The sequence below is a fragment of the Atheta coriaria genome, unplaced genomic scaffold (assembly GCF_025399875.1).
Source record: "Atheta coriaria isolate IRGN ID8LTWV9N9 unplaced genomic scaffold, Caltech_Dcor_3.1 hic_scaffold_2_pilon, whole genome shotgun sequence".
NCBI classification, from domain to species: Eukaryota; Metazoa; Arthropoda; class Insecta; order Coleoptera; family Staphylinidae; genus Dalotia; species Dalotia coriaria.
Genome location: NW_027045444.1, coordinates 1,892,626 through 1,910,544, shown reverse-complemented (window position 1 = coordinate 1,910,544; position 17,919 = coordinate 1,892,626). Strand labels below are relative to the sequence as shown.

Here is a 17,919-nt window from a genome sequence, read left to right as displayed (position 1 = left end):
ATCTCTTTTTGTGGCGCGTCGCGCGCACGCCGGATTTTTTCCATCGGCGGCTGCCAGCCATCGGAATTAAATAAAACGCAGCAGGAATTAAGTATGCCCGAGAAAAAAGCCGCAGCGAGTTGCGACGCAAGCGCCAGGAGGACGCGGCAACGCCGGCAAAAACTAGCCGCATAAATGTTAATTCGAAATTAACAATTAAGCACAGAAGGCACACACAGTTGTAATACCTACTAATACCAGTAGCAGCAGGAGGACTGAATTGAAGAATTGACGGTTTGTTTTAATCCTAGAAGCAGGAGTAGAGAGAAGATCGGTTATGTTCCGTCTAGTCAAAGAAAACTTCTTTTCTTTTTAATCCTGTTTTTGTTTGTTGCTTTTTGTGGTGTTTTTACTATTTGTATCGGTTGTTTTTAGTAGTGGTTGAGAGTCCTTAGAGGTAGTTAACTAATTAAAAGTTTTCTGTAAAGAGAAAAGTGTTTTTAGTTGTTTAAATTAAGTTTATTTAAATTTTTAAATAAGTGGATTCAGTTTTTGTGTTTTTTTGAGGTAAAATTTAGATTAAGGTGATTTTTAAAACGTAATAACTTTGTTAATTAAAGTCATAATTTGTTGATTTAAATATCACGTGAAAGGTGGTTTTATTGTTATTCATTGGGTTTTTATTGTTTGTTTCTAATAGTTATTGTTGTTTTTAATTATGGTTTAAATAATATGTTTGCATTTTTTGTAGAGTTTTGTAATTAATTTAGTAAAATTATCTGTACCTTTTTAAATAAAAAGATATAGACGTTATTTTTTTAATAAAAGATAGTTTAGATTAAGGATTATAATGTTTAATAGTGATATTTAGTAATTAATAGTTGAAATTGCCATTAATTTTGTCTTAAATGTCAAAAATATTGCATAATTCATAGAAAATTTAAAAATTTTAAATTGTTCATTTTAAAAGGTAAATAAAATTGGTAATTAAAATTGCAGAATCATAAATTTTGCAGCATGAGAAAGATAATTTAATACTTAATAAGCTCACTTAAAATAAATAATTTACCTTGTGTGGTTTAATAGTTATAAACAAAAAACTAAACATTTGCAATGTTCGAACTTTTTTCGACAAAAACACCAGTAACTCAGAAGCTATAAACAATAAAGACACGATTTTTATAATTAAATGTATAAACATATGTAAACTATCACATAAGTACTTAAAATTTGCCAATTATTTACGACAATTACCATTTTTGTGTGTAATAATCAAATAAAACTACATTAAAATAAAATAAAAATTAAATTTTAAGAGAGTTAATATTTAAACCTCAATAACTCAAGTAATTAAAAGCTCAGAATAATAAGTAACACGTCATTCGAAAGATAATTTAATAATAAATAAACTCACCAAATATCAATCCCATAGAAATAATAGTTTTATTGATATAAACAAAAAACTAAACCTTTGCATTTTTCCAGGGTTTTTCAATGAAAACATCCCTAACTCTGAAACTAAAAACGATAAAAACACAATTTTTGTAATTAAATGTTTAAACAATATAGAACAATAATATAAGTACCTAATATATGCTAATTAATAATAACTACTACCATTTTTTTGCGTCTAATAATCAAAAAAAGTATAAAAATCAACAAAATATTGAATATAAAAAACTACCAACTTTAAACCAGTATAACTCAAGAAATTATAACCTCAAAATAATAAATTATACACCATTAGAAAGATAATTTATCCCTTAAAAAAACCCACCAAATATAAACCCCATACACCCAATACTTTTCATATTATAACAAAAAAACTAAACAATTTCATTTTTAACCTACTCCATTAAAAACCTCACAATTACTCAAAACCTAACCAACATTCAACACTTCATACACCTCCATCCCCATGACAACCCTCACACAAACAAATCCCCGCACCAACAACAAAAAAAAATTTAAACAGTAGCTAAAATCTATCACTATACCTATATTCCTCCTCGCAACAGTCACACTCACAACTCAAGGAGGAGCCCAGCCCGCCGTAGGAGGCACCCACCGCGCGCCGCAGGAAGCCCCACTGCCACCACATCCACACGTGCACCCACGTGTCCGTGTGCGCCTAACCACGCATGCCTCCCGCTATACATACACTCACAATACGTGTGTATCGCAAGTTGCGCGCTTCGCCTCTTTCTCCTCTCCTCTTTCTCCTTCGACGCGCTGAACGCGGCTCGCTTCGCCGGCGCTCTAGTCGACGAGCGGCTGTAGTGTTGGTAGGATAACGACCGCCGACCGCGCTCAGTGCTCCTGCAGTGCACGCAGTTATCATGCGACAGAATTAAGCAGAAAAAAGTGTCAACTGGAAAAAAATCAGCACATATTTCGGTGTAATTAGTGTGGGTGGTAATTATATCACTACGGACGGACTATTTGATATAATTAAGAATATACTAAGGATTAAGTGTGAATATATATACAGAATTGATTGCAGTGTGTGAATATTGCGAGTGCAGTGTGGAATTTTTGTGTAAAAAGTCAAGCAGTGTGGTTTTTGCCTCGTGGTTGATTTGTGCATTCGGACAAAAAGGTTAGTGCTATGAATGCTATGAATTTGAGAAACTGTACAATGTGAGTTTGAATGATAAGTGATAACAGTCGATAGATAAACGCGTATTTTGTTTGTTTTTGTTGTGGTTTTATTTTAAATTTATTTTGTTTTGTTTTTGTTTAATTTATTTAATTTAATTTTTTTTTTTTGTGTTTAATTTTATATTTTGATGATTTGTGCGTGTTTCGCCCGAGACTTGAATGAAACAGCACAAACCGAACCCGAATTTCCTGCGAACCTACGAGTTGTAGGCTACTGTTGCAAGTTGAATCTCTCTCGCGGTGTGTTTCTGTTCGGTTTGGGTTTTTTTCTCGGCGGGTTGAACACGCATCGCTATTACCGCGGCAAAACAAATTAAGTTTTACTGAAGACTGAAGACTGACTGGATGCACGTTAACAAGCGCGAGCGTAGTGGTTTAGGTTTTTATTTTTGTTATTTGTTATTTTACGTTGTGGAGATTGTGTAGAGTGTAGAGTGTGGTGTTGTTTAGTGTTGTGCTAGGGCCGTTAAATTTTTGATTGTTTCTTTTAAAGTTGTATAGGTGTGTGGTTAATAGTTGTAATAGTTGTGTTATGTAGGATTTGTTTGAGATTGTTTGAGATTGAATATTTTTGATTTTTGTTTTTGAATTGAGTGTAACTTTTGTAATTTTATGTGGAATTTTGTTAAATTTGATGAGTATGATAGTTAATGAGATGTAGTTTTATAAACAATTCAAATATTTTATCTTTTTTGTTTGGAAGTAGTTGATATTTGATAAAATATGTGAGATTGTCTTCTAAGATTGTTAGTTTCCTTGACGCGATGTGAAATTGTTTAGTTTTTTGTTAATTACTCGAAAAGTAATTAATTTATGATAGTTATCTTTGCACAGGTACATCTAGTATTAATTTCTGATCAAATTAATGTGAAAATATTCGTGATATCATGATTATATCAAAAGTTACAGACTATTTTGTAACGGTTTTACAAATTCTTCAAAATTATGTTTAAATTCTTAATAACTTTTTGTAAAATTCATTAATTTAAAATATTAGCACCGTATTTAATGTAGAATTTATTATAAAATTTAACTTTGAAAGAATTATAGTTCTATCTTTACTAGTTTAAGAGATATTTGCAAATAACTAAACAATTTCACATAATGCTGCTGAGTTTTTATCGTTTAGACAACGAATTTTTGATTAACTTTTTAAAATGACTATAACTTTTATAATATTTGGTCCAATTTTATAAAATTTACAAATTATGAAAGATAATAGGTTATACTTTGATAAACAATTTCAATATTTTGCTTTCTTGCTTGCAAATTAGCAAATATTTGATGAAATGTGAGAGATTGTCTTTTACCATCGGTTATTTGACTTAACACAAAGTGTAATTGTTTAGTATTTTGCCTATTACTCATAAACTAATTAATCTACGATAATTATCTTTGCACAAATACATTTAGTATCAATTTCTAAATATTCTAATACAAAAATATTGGTAATATCTCTTTTATATCAAAAGTTACAAACCAATTTGTAAACCTGTAATAATTGCAACAAAATTCTATTTTAATTGTTAATAACTTTTTATAAAATTCATAAACTGTTTATATTACTCCTGCATCTAAAGTAAAATTTATTATAGAATGCAGTTTTAAATGAATTATAGCTCTATCATTATGAGTTTATGAGTTATTTTCATAAAACTAAACAATTTAACTACTTTTCTCCTACCAAATAAACACATCTCCACATTTTCTCTACAAAATATTTTGAAATCATCATAATTTCTAAACACATTACACAAATATAATAAACGTTTGCAAATATTAAAGAAGAATAGTTAAACTTTCTACAACGCTTTAAATATTTCATTTAAAATAATTCTAACACCATGAAATCGAGTCCACAAAACCAAACTAATATTTTCGCGCATAAATTTCTCTTGAACTTTAACCTAGACTAAAACTCTATGTAAATATCTCCAATCTTCAATCTTCAATCTGCGACTTAAGACTGAGACTCCAGAGTCGAATATAATTACAGATCAATTATTTCATTAACCAGTCGCAGTCTCGCACTACACACCGAGACATATCGACTTCTCTTATCTTCTTTTGCTTCGTTTCGTATAATTGTAACTCTTTCTTGTCTGGGTTCTAACTCTGGTTCTCTCCTGATTCTTGCGTTTCTGCTTCTGTATGCATGCACACATGCAACCTGTGCGTAATTGCGGTAGTCGCTTAAGTCACTTAAATCGTTTAGAGCACGATACGGTAGCAAACGGTAGCAAACGCTCTTGCAAATGCATAGAATTAGGCGAAAAACAAAAACTTAAACAAATTGCGAGTTGTTAAATGATGTGCAAACGCTAACGAAATGCAAATTGCTACGGGAATATTAGACTGAACTAACAAATAAATAATTATTGAGTGTTTTGGATTACTTAGTAAGAAACAAGTGAATTATTTTGAGATTTGTTGTAGAAGTTATGAGGAGCGGTCTAAAAGTGATGGAAATTGGACATTTTGTTGTTTTTTGTTAATAACTTTTAAAATAATTGAGATTAAACAATAATTCTTTTAAGATTTGATTAGGTATTAAATTCTACATCAATTTCTGTTATTATTTTGTTTAAAATATGTTTCTATAACAAATTATGAACAATTTAAGACAAGTTTTTATAATTTTTTTCAATTTTGTTATTAATCAGTTGAAAATTAATAAAATATTGTATAAATAAATTCGTAATTGAAACAGATAGATGTAGAATTTAATGTGGATTGCACTCAAGTTTGAATTGTTGTTGTATCTCTATGCGTCTTTGTGTTATCAACAAAATAGTTGAGAGTAAACAAGTTCCGGCAAGTTTAAGACCGCGATTCTTTACTTTGTATAGTCAAGTGTCTAGGCTTGTGAATAATTGTTGTTTTATGCTGTTTTTTGTTATTAACACAAAAACAAAATGGTTAGAATAATAATTCTTGCATATATCAATTGAGCAATAAATTCTGCATGTTATTCTTGATCTACTTGATTGATAAATGTATTATGAACGAAATTATAGAAGATTTAGTAAAAATTCTTAAAAATTTATGAAAGTTATGTTTCGATAGCAATAAATAAATGAAAAATAATATTTAAAACAATAATTTTCATAAGATTAGATGTAGAATTTAATTTTGAATAACTTGGTTTCGAAATATTTGTTTTATCTTATCGCGTATTTAAATTATTGATAAAATACTTAATGAAATCATGTCTATAATTTTTAGACCGCTATTCTTCATATATTATCGCATATAGTGAATACGTACGTAGAAATAATTTCTTTCGCAGTTTTTTGTTAATTACACAAAAACTAAACCACTTAGAGTAATAATTCTTTCACAAGTCAGTTGCAAATTAATTTCTACATCAACCACAATAATAATTCAATAATTATCAACATTATACAGCCAGTTATTAACAAATGTCTTTCAATTTTAAATAAAATCGGCAAAAATCAATTTCTTTTTTTTTTTTAATTTCTGATTAATATCAAATTATTAATAACCCATCAGCATTTTTTGCAATCTCATAAAGAATTTAATACTGTAACAACTGTACAAACAAATATCGTATTCGCAGAATTCATTAACGAATTATAAACCGATAACTTCGCAAAAACGTGTTTTTTGCGATTTTCAGCGTGTTAATATAAATAAATTGATTATTTACATTAATAAATTATTGTAAACAACGCACATGGGTGTGACACTGTAGCAGGAAGTATGAATGAAGATTATACACATTGAATAAACAAACATTTGGACACACATTGTATAAACTATCACACGATGTAATGTTTCCTGGCTTTGAACTTTGAACAAAAGTGTATAAAATGTCAATTTTGAAGTATATAAAGATAGAATTTTAAGCCCTAGTGCAACATATAAAATTTTAGAAACATTTTTTTGAGAAAACACCGAAAAATCGTGATTTACATTGATATTTCTGAAAAAAATTTGTGATGTGTTACTTTTGTGATGATATTTTAGTGTATAAAGTTGTAATTTTAAGCACTAATACATTAAAATACTCTTTTATAAGTTGTAAAACTTGAAGTCTACATTTGTATGCATTAAATCAAGTTTTTTTAGCATGAAATCAACCTGCAATGACTAAAATTCGGCCTTCTTAAAGTTTATCTGTGTCTATTTTATAAAATTTTGTTATACCTCGGTGTTTAAAGTGTGAATTTTAAGCATTGAAATGTAAAATGACATATTTTGAATTGATAGTCATATTTTAACCACCAAATATTCATATAAACTTCGAATTATTAACATTTATCAACTTATTTTTGTGCACAAGTACTTTAAAGTGAAAATTTACACACTAGTGCACTAAAACCTACTTTTCGACACTTGTTTTTATATTTCCCTATAGTTATTTTATGAATTTCGTGCCAAAAACACTACTTTTTCTCATTAAAACCTATAATTTCATTGTTTTACCTGACAATACTCAAATATCTTTCAAACAACTTACATTTTTTCAACTTACTTTTACCCACTAGTTTCCAAACTTACTAATTCACCCACTCCTCTTAAAAAAACTACTTCTTACCACCAATATCTCTCTTGTTTCAGGACTTAGTGACTCTTTCCGAGCTTCATACATCTTCGCGCAAGATGTATCCGTGGTATCGCGATTCCGTCGGCGGGCAGCTGGGCCAGCTCTGCGGGCCGATGGCGACGACGATCAAGACAGAAAACGGCTACAGCGACTGCATGCTGGCGCTGGATTACGCCGCACAGAGCAAGGTAAGTCAATCACCACCGCCACGCCACCCTCTTGAATTTAAGCAGCGGAGGGTGCTGTGCTTTTTAAAACGACCCCTGAAATTAGTAACTCACACCCTTCATTAACGAGTGCACAAGTACGCGGTGCAGCAAATATTTATCCAGGCGTTTCGGGGTAATTTTATTTGTGAAAATTTGAATGCATTAGTAATCAAAACAGGAGAGATGGCGTGTGTCCTAAATAAATATGAAGTTTTTATCGCGGAATGTGAATGTGAAAAACAGAAAATGTTTAAATTATCATATCTCGGTGGATTTTTGAGATAATTTGTTTAAATAAACAGTATTATGTAGATTATTAATTATATTTTTAGATGGAGTTTAAATTTTTAAAATTTGTTGATTGTTGTATTAGTTATAACAATTTAAAGTAGAAAATACATTTTTTGAGTTTTTTAAAGTGAAAAATTTCTTAAAATTGTTGTAACTTATAAACAAATTGATAAAATTTAACAAAATAAAAACAAATTGATATTAGATTAAACATACTATCTTTTGTTTTTTAAATTATTAAAATTGTTTGATTAGTTTTGTAATTACAGCTTTGGAAAGTTGCATATTATTATTTTATGTCTCGAATGGAATGATTTCTTCCATAAAATTGACAATAATATTTAAACAAATGCAGATACAACAATAAATCAAACTGCAAGCTATTCTAGATTAACTATTCTTTCATATGTCGTTAAAATCAAAACATTATCTTAATTAGTGACTTAATTACAACGACTCAAAACTATTGTAACTTTTTCTAGAAATTTTTCATTAAAAAACACATTTTACTAAAATTGCAATAACTAATAAACTAATAAAGATACAAATGTAAATCAAACGTTCTATTATAGCTAAATTACTAAACTATTATTTACTTCTTGAATAAATAGTCTAACGCAATTAGTTTATTAATTATTGCTCATCAAACTTCGCGTTTTTTAAATTTTAACCAAAAATAGTAATACTTACATATAAAAATATATCGAAATAAAATCGTGTGTGTCCCGTATTCTCGTATATCTATCTCCCCGTAGAGGGATTGTCGGCGGCGCGAGCTCGGTGATTTATTGCGCCTTATCTTGGGGCGGCATCTCGCCTACACCCGCGCCCGTTAATCGCTCTGCGATCTGCGCGCCGCCGTCCACATAAAGAACGCGCACGTCGAGAGAGAATTAAACGGTCATGTTGCGACACACAGCCGAGATTACAGATTTCAGCGCCGTTGCGAAAGTTCAGGCTTAAGCCAGTAGCAGCGGCCGCAGGAGCAGCGGCAATAGTACTTGTTCGACGACGAAAAGATGCTGGAGATGGCAGATCGCTGCCGGAGATATTCTAATTCGCGACAACTTGTAAATCGTTCAAGCGGCCGGGATGCGATCGCGGTGGTCAGATTGTAAATCCCGAAGATAAATGGCTGACAACAAACAAAAACAAACACAATGTGTACACAAGTTGAGAAACAAACAACAAACATGTAAACTCGGAGAAATAAAAATCAAAGGAAAATACTTACGTAAGTTTAATCCGATTATAAGTCTATTAATTAATTAATTAACTGGTTAAGAGGAAGAGAATTTTTATATTTCTTAAGCAAATACAAAAATGTATCTTATTTTGTAGATATTTCATTGATAAAAGTTTGTTATCAATAGTTGAATTGTATTTAGGGTTAATTTTGGTGAATTTTTACCAAATTCAAGTTTAATTGTTTATAACTTTTTGTGTGGTGATGTTATAAACAAAGTGTTTGTTGTTTTTGATGTAGAATTTAGTCTAGAATCAAATTTTAAAAGAATTATTCATATAATTGCTATAGTTTTTGAGTAATCAGTAAAATTAAGTCTGATTTTATACTAAGTTGTTAAAAAATTGCAATTGTTTAGATTTTTGTTAATTACTTGAAAACTAATTTAGCTACAGGAAATATTTTTGGAGTATTCTATTGAGTATTAAATTCTGAATCTATTTACTAAATATTTCATTGTTATCAGTACCTTATCATAAGTTATAGCACAATTTCTATCGAGTTGCCTAATTTTGCCAAAATCTAACTTTAATTGTTAATAATTTAGTGAACAACAATAATGTAGAAGAAAAATATGTTTTGTTAGATGTAGAATTTAGTATAACATCAATTTCTGAAGGAATTATCAGTTTATCTCTAATAGTTTTTGGGTAATCAAAGACTTTACCTGTCATTTCATGAACACGCCTCGGGAAATATTAAAATGGTTTTATTTTTCCTTAATTACTTGAAAACTAATTAAACTGTAACAAATATTTTTACTGTAATTTGTAATGTATTAAATTCTTAATCTATTCACTAAATATTTCATTGTTATCAGTACTTCATCAAAAGTTACAGCTCGATTTCTATCGAGTTGTCAAATTTTACGTAAATCTAACTTTAATTGTTAATAACTAATTGAACAACAATAATATTTAGAAAAGATAAGTTTTGTTAGATGTAGAATTTAGTCCAAAATCAATTTCTGAAAGAATTATCACTTTATCACTAATAGTTTTTCAGTTATCAAAGAATTTACCTGCCATTTCATGGACACGCCTCTGAAAATATCGAAATTGTTTAGTTTTTCATTAATTACTTGAGAACTAATTAAGCAACCGCAAATATTTTAACAGAAATCGGTATAGTATTAAATTCTGAACCTGATTGATAAATATTTCAGTGTTATCACCATTTTATCAAAAGTTACTGCACTATTTCCATCAAGTTACCAAATATTACCAAAATCTAACTTTAATTGTTAATAACTTATTAAACAACAATAATATTCAGAAAATATATGTTTTAGTAGACGTAGAATTTAGTCTAAAATCAATTTCTGAAGGAATTTTTAGTCTATCACTAATAGTTTTTGAATAATCGAAGAATTTACTTGTCACATCATGCTCTTCATACCTGAAAATAATGCAATCGTGTAGTTTTTAATCAATTACTCAAAATCTAATAACTTTACACTAAAAATTGAATGAAAAATGGCAAACTGATTTCTTTCCTTCAAATGTTTATCTACTTACTCGTATGTTGTGATTTTTTCTCCTGCGCAGTGTGAATACTTGCACGAAATGTTTCGCAAAATTCCACGCATCGAATATGGCTGCTTAATGATTGAATGAATAAGGCACGTCGAAGACACGTTTGCTGCGGGCTGTCATTTGCATTCCGGTGATATTTCAGCGACAAATTTAGCATGCAACTCAACTTGTTTTGCCTACTTTGATACAATGGGAAATCCAATCCAATCTGAAAAAGCAAGCATTTCATTTTCTAAAAGCGCAAGTGTTTCAAAAATGCTGTAAAACATCAACCTACAACATAATCCCAACTTTTCTTAAACTTTTCTTAAATCCTCCAATACCTAGACACAAAATATCATTTTTCTACAATACCATATGAAATATGATTGGTCTGCGTCGATTAAAAACCTAAATGGCGTCCATCCTGCGTCTGCCTGTGTCGCACATGTCTCTGCAGCCACGCGATGTCGATGCTGCTGGTTAATTTGTTATTCCGGTGGCGTGCGTGCGCCGCGGCCTTCTTAGCCTTCTTCGGTCCTTGCGCCAGCCTGAAGACATATCCGAAGAGACTTACAATTCTCTTCTCATCAAGAGTCTCCGGCCATTCGAAACGCTTCTGTGTTTAGCTGCGGCTGCATTCTGCGTTTCTTGCGCGTTTACTGTGCGAGCGCAGTTAAACACAGTTAAAGCCTCATGCGAAAACGAATGCGTAATTTTATTCTGTTGTTCGGGATTCTATTAAATATCTAATTGAATTGACTTTTCACTCAATCACACGCGCGTAATCCTTTTATATGCCTCGTTTAATTATAATCACTTTATAGAAGTGCAGTTGTTGCTCGGAGATGAAGTTATTAATTAATTATGTGGGGAATAATGGTATTATTTGAATTGTTTCATTAGGAAATCTGTAAATTGGTTAATTTTGTGTTTAGTTTTATGAATATTTTGTTGATAATTGGTTGTTATCAATTGTTATAGAGTATTTTGTGTCAGTTTGGTGAATTTTTACCAAAGTCAAGTTTAATTGTTTATAACTTTTTGTGTGATAATGTTATTAATAACAGGTTTGCATAATTACGTGCAGAATTTAGTATAAAATTAAATTCTGAAAGATTTTTTACATTATCTCTAATAGTTTTGGAGTAATCAATAAGTTTAGTTGAGACTTTTAAAGATGTTGCAATAGTTTATCTTTTTTGCTAATTACTCGAAAACTAATTAAGCTGCAACAAATGTACTTTTACTTTACTGTAATCTGTAGAGTATTAAATTCTTAATGTATTTTCTAAATATTTCATTGTTATCAGTTTCTTATCATAAGTTACAGTACGAATTCTATAAAGTTGCCAATTTTTACAAAAATCTAACTTTAATTGTTAATAACTTATTGAACAACAATAATATTCTGAAAATATATGTTTTGTTAGATGTACAATTTAGTCCAAAATCAATTTCTGAAGGAATTATCAGCTTATCACTAATAGTTTTTGAGTAATCAAAGAATTTACCTGACATTTCATGAGCACGCCTCTGGAAATATTGAAATCGTTAGGTTTTTCGTTAATTACATAAAAACTAATTAAGTTACAGCAAATATTTATACTGTAACCTGTAGAGTATTAAATTTTTAAATTATTTACTAAACATTACATTGTTAACAGTGCCTTATCAAAAGTTACAGCAAAATTTCTATTGATTTGCTGAATTTTACGAAAATCTAACTTGTTAATAACTTATTAAACAACAATAATCTTTTGAAACTATATGTTTAGTTAGATGTAGAATTTAGTGTGATATCTGTGGGGATCTTTACCCAAAGCTTATTTCTGTATTTCAAAACTTTATAACTTTCTTCATCTTTATTGTATACCGTAATTCTTCATCCAAAATTCCCAAATTTCCTAATATCTTTTATTACCTTGAAAAACCTAATCCCCGAGTCGGACGGTTTTGGCACGACTCGGATTCCCAGAATCCAATGGTCAGCTTTCCCTCTCTTCAATGTCATACACTTTCTTCTACCAATCCAATCTATTACTTTCTTCCTACTTCCAAATTTCTTGTCACCACCCATCAACCTGAAGGGTTGCTGGTGGGTGACAAGGGTTTAGGAAGGACAGTTCTTGACATTACTTCAAACACTACAGTTCTTAACTATTCTTCTCTACAATACTTCTTAACTATACTTCTTCAAGACTTCTTAATAAACATTGTTCGTGATAATAAACATCGTGTCTTTTAACACACATCAATTATAACATTTGCACTCACTCACCGATCCCACAAATTGGTGACCCCGACGTGATCAAAGAACATTAAACAAACAAAACCGACGTGATTTTCGCGACCATTAAACACACATTAGTTTTTTTTTGTGGTATCTGGTGAGTCAATTCCTGAGTGCAACACAACAATGTCTACGACGAACGCAACATCAACCGCTGCCAAGGACCCAATCTTCGATGCCTCTTCAGCTACAACTTCTACCGCAGAAGGCGTCATCCACTTCTGCACCTACGATGCATCAACCGCACGTCCCGAGTTATCACCGAGGACGTCCAACATCGCCGCACCATGTGCCACCTCATCCTGGTATGCCTAGTATGCAGTTTTCTTCCACTGCCCGGCATGTGTCCACATGGTGGTCCACCACCGCACATGCCGCCGCATCTTAAACTTTCATCACATACTTCTCCACCGCATTCTACACCACTTCATTCCTACCCACAAGGGTGGCTCTAACTCTAATAGCCCTCTGCCTTCTCAACCACACTCTGGAGTACCATCATCACAGCCAGGTATTGCATCGCATCACATCACCAGGTACTTCGGCCGTACAACATCCTTCATGCCGTTTAAGTGTCAGAACATGCCACAAGTGGTATGTCTACACAGGCACAACAGAAGAAAACAGCCAGGGTTAAGAAGAAAACAAACACCATAGCCGTGGCACGTTTGCCACGAATGTACCTACCCTAGAGACGTTTTCCAGAACTGTACTCTAAAAAGCATGGTGCTCACAACTTCGACCAACCCGACAGAGATCCCAGTTCAACCAGAGATCCAGCAGCAGCAACTACAACCAATCCCGGAGAATCCGCAAGTCTCTTTAAGCAACTCTCTCTCAAACGACAAGACTTAGGAGGCAGGTACGACTCACCGACTGTTTCCACGCTGGGTTCGCAGGATTTCATCTCAGTGCAACGCGCACATCAGCTCTGCTGCATGCTCTACCAACAACTCTCGAACGACGAGAGCTGGGAGACAGGTACGACTCACCGACTGTTTCCGGACTGGGTTCCCAAGATTTCATCTCAGTGCGACGCGCACATCACTGTTGCAACCCCTCGCCAACAAGTCTCGAACGACGAGATCTGGGAGACAGGTACGACTTACCGACTGTTTCCAGGCTGGGTTCTCATCTCAGTGCGACGCGCACACCACTGCTGCAACCTCTCGCCAACAACTCTCGAACGACGAGAGCTGGGAAGCAGGCACGACTCACCGACTGTTTCCAGGCGTGGTTCTCAAGATTTCATCTCAATGCGACGCGCATCACCTCTGCTGCATGCAATACCAACTCCGAAGAGCTTCTTCCGGCCTTTCCGGTAACTTTATCACTGGTAGGGGGGTACTGTGGGGATCTTTACCCAAAGCTTATTTCTGTATTTCAAAACTTTATAACTTTCTTCATCTTTATTGTATACCGTAATTCTTCATCCAAAATTCCCAAATTTCCTAATATCTTTTATTACCTTGAAAAACCTAATCCCCGAGTCGGACGGTTTTGGCACGACTCGGATTCCCAGAATCCAATGGTCAGCTTTCCCTCTCTTCAATGTCATACACTTTCTTCTACCAATCCAATCTATTACTTTCTTCCTACTTCCAAATTTCTTGTCACCACCCATCAACCTGAAGGGTTGCTGGTGGGTGACAAGGGTTTAGGAAGGACAGTTCTTGACATTACTTCAAACACTACAGTTCTTAACTATTCTTCTCTACAATACTTCTTAACTATACTTCTTCAAGACTTCTTAATAAACATTGTTCGTGATAATAAACATCGTGTCTTTTAACACACATCAATTATAACATTTGCACTCACTCACCGATCCCACATATCAATTTCTGAAGGAATTATCTGTTTATCACTAATAGTTTTTGTGTAATCGAAGAATTTACCTGTCATATCATGAGTCAACCTCTGGAAATATTGCAATTGTTTAGTTTTTCATCAATTACTCGAAAACTAATTAAGCTATACTTAATATTTTTCTGTAAATTTAAACAGTATTAAATTCCGAAGCTATTTGACAAGTATTTCATTGTTATCAGTACCATATCAAAAGTTACAAACCAATTTCTGATAATTTTCTAAATTTAACCAAAAATAACCTTTAATTGTTAATAACTTTTCACCTAATAATCCCATTACCTAATTCTTTTCCCATCACACAAAGAATTTAATTCTTTATCAATCCCTGAAAGAATCACAATTATACCATCAATAGTTTTCCTATAATTAATAAATAAGAAAATTGCATAGAAGACTCTAGTAATTCTATTGCCATGACTTTAGCGACTATTAAAAATTAATTGAAAATATTATAAATGTAATGATGCCGGAGTGAATATATCAATCATCAAGTTCATTAACAGCTAGCGTGTGCGTGCACAACTCGTTTATGCGCGATAAATAATTATGCATACAATTACATTTCAATAACAAATTATTTTCAGTTCCTGCCACAATTATACTCGCATAAATTGTTGAGAGCTCTTCATGACCACAAATATTAATTAATAATAATTAAAAATTAAAGTATCAACGATATTAAATGTAATATAAAGTAAAATAAGAGCAAAAACAGTGATTCAAAGGTTTAAACATGTTTAAAACAAATTAAGAGTGGGGAATGATATTATTTAAACAAAAACTTGAATTAATCTTATAGTGCGTATTATTATTGATAGCTAGGAGCAAAAATTATTTAATTAACAATTAAAGTTTTTGAGTTATAGCGGTTTTTATAAAAAATGGAAAAAATTGACTTATTTTATATTTTTAATTATAAATAAAAATCGTAATAATAACAATATTGTACTTTTGCACAATTATTCTTAATTAAATTACCTTTCCAATGATGTCTAATTCAATATTGTATCGTTTCAATTACCGGAGTTACATCGATGCAAACCTGAAAAAAAATTAACAATTGATTACCATGTATTTTCATCTCTAACCTCAAATTAACTCTATTTAACCAATATTTACACAATACATCTGTTAGGCATTTTATAAACAATAAAATTATCTATAATTTAACGCAAAAATAATGACTCTATCTCTAATAGTTTACGAGTTATAACAAATTATATTCCCAAGTATTAAACTACTGCATTTTTTTACACTTACCTCAACAATTCAAAAACCCCATCAGCTATAATACACCTCTCTAGGTTAATTAAATCTACGTGAAATTTTCTTTCCAACGACACTTTAATCAACCTCCTACGTGAATAATTACCCAAGTTACAGCGCCGCAAACGCAGACAACCATGTCAGCTACTTGATGCAATGCACGCCGCATAAAGCCTAATTCTTAATACGCATGTAATACCTCGCCGTCTGAAGAAGCCGCGCGGAAAATTCTAAACTCAATTCGATTACACGCATTAAATTAACTCCTGCAATTTCATTACACAATACTAAACGCAAAAGAAGCACGTAAAAATCGTTAGTTTATTATTTATTTAACTTACCGCTGTTCTCCGCTGCCTGCTGGAATTAACTTCTGTGAGGTATACACTCACGGTGAGTGGAATATAATTAAATTACTCATTAATTAATTAATATCTAATCTCGCGGTGGTAATACGTCTGTACGGCTTGAATTCACCGCGCGTTATAAAACTCGAAACTCATTAACATATTCGCGAAACTTCGGGTGCAAGTGCGATGACTTGCAGAAATTGACCAATCAGCGTGGTGATTGACACTGACACACTCACGCTGGGGGAGCACACGGACGAGGTTGCCCGTGGCAACGGTTGCTAGGGTAATCAACAAACTGCGAAAACGTTAGCAACAAGAGGGTTTATCGGCGTAGTGAGATCACTTTCACCGAAGACTTCGCCCGGAACGCATCGATTATTTTGTGTAGTTAAAATTTTTAACAAAAATAATTAGTTTTAAGGTGTGTGTGGTACTGCTGGCTGTTTTTAAGTTAATTATATTTTGTAAGTATGTTTTATTTAGTTATTTTTCTTTTTATGGTTTGTTTTTGTGTGAATCGCGTAAAATAACTATAAAAGTAGATAAAGTTACTAAAACTCCAACTGCAACTGCGGTGGTCACGCACACACTAACGTTGCGCTCACACAGACGGTGTTGTTAGGGACAACGGTTGCTAGGGTAATCAACAAACTTGCTAAAAACCTAGCAACAAGAGCGTTTATCGACGTGTTGTGTGCATTTTTACTCAAGACTTCACCCGGAACGCATCGATAATTTCTAGTAGTTAAAAATTTATTACATTAATTATTAGTTTTTAAGTGTGGGCGGTACGAGTAACTGTTTTAAAGTTAATTATATTTTGTAAGTAAGTTTTTTTTAGTTATTTTTGTGTTTTGTTTGGTTTTTATTGTGTTTTGCGTGAAAATAACTAAAAAAGTAACTAAATTTACTGAACTTTACACATTCTCATATTGTGCTCACACAGACGGTGTTGCTATGAGTAACCGTTGCTAGGGTAATCAACAAACTGCTAAAACATTAGCAACAAGCGGGTTTAAAAATATACTACACTTATTTTAACTCAAAACTTCACACAAATCATACCTATATTTTTTAATTTATAAAAATAAATTAAAATATTGTTAATTTTATTATGTGCACAGTTGTATATTGTGAGTACCTATATTTTATTTCCTTTTATTTTTGTGTGTATTACGTAAGAGATCGCAAAAGTAAGCAAAAACTTAGCCGGCAGTGCCGCCCCACTCGCCACCCCCGCTTCATTTATCACTACGTCACGGGCGCTGTCACTTCCGGTATAGTGGGCGTCCCCACGGCGCGTCGCGACGCTTAACTATCTGTGACAACTATCAAATGCGTTTATTTTCCACCCCCGCAAGCATCTCACTGCCCCAAAGGCAGTGGGGCGGCTGAAAAACATGCTGCGTAAACAATTCTTAAATTATTACGATGAATACATAAAAATATACAAATTTCAACTTATATCTATGTTTATTTAAATATTATACATCCTGTATAATATACTTTACGATGCTCTGCACTTCGGAAAGACTAATTAATCGAGGTCGTTAGCGACTAAATGACGCTAAATGCACGCGTCGATAATTATTGCACGAATCATCATTATCGGGTCTTATGCAAATGCGCGAAGGGCTTGACGCCAGCGTCGCCATTATTTGCACA

General features: G+C 32.3%; 1 protein-coding gene and 1 long non-coding RNA gene across 2 annotated transcripts in view; one reads left to right on the top strand and one right to left on the bottom strand.

Annotated features, from left to right (window-relative positions):
• Positions 1-2,255: 2,255 nt before the first annotated feature.
• Positions 2,256-17,919, top strand: part of LOC135799139 (zinc finger protein rotund-like) — an 82,027-nt gene continuing 66,363 nt past the window's right edge. The window contains exons 1-2 of the mRNA XM_065312174.1: positions 2,256-2,578; positions 7,225-7,398. Coding sequence (XP_065168246.1) covers positions 7,267-7,398 — 132 coding nt within the window. The 5' untranslated portion in view covers positions 2,256-2,578; positions 7,225-7,266. The remainder of the gene's footprint in view (positions 2,579-7,224; positions 7,399-17,919) is intronic.
• Positions 10,574-15,637, bottom strand: LOC135799160 (uncharacterized). Its single transcript, XR_010549906.1, has 3 exons — positions 15,614-15,637; positions 14,662-14,754; positions 10,574-10,699 (listed from the first exon to the last, which is right to left on the bottom strand). It is a non-coding gene; the product is annotated as an uncharacterized lncRNA (long non-coding RNA).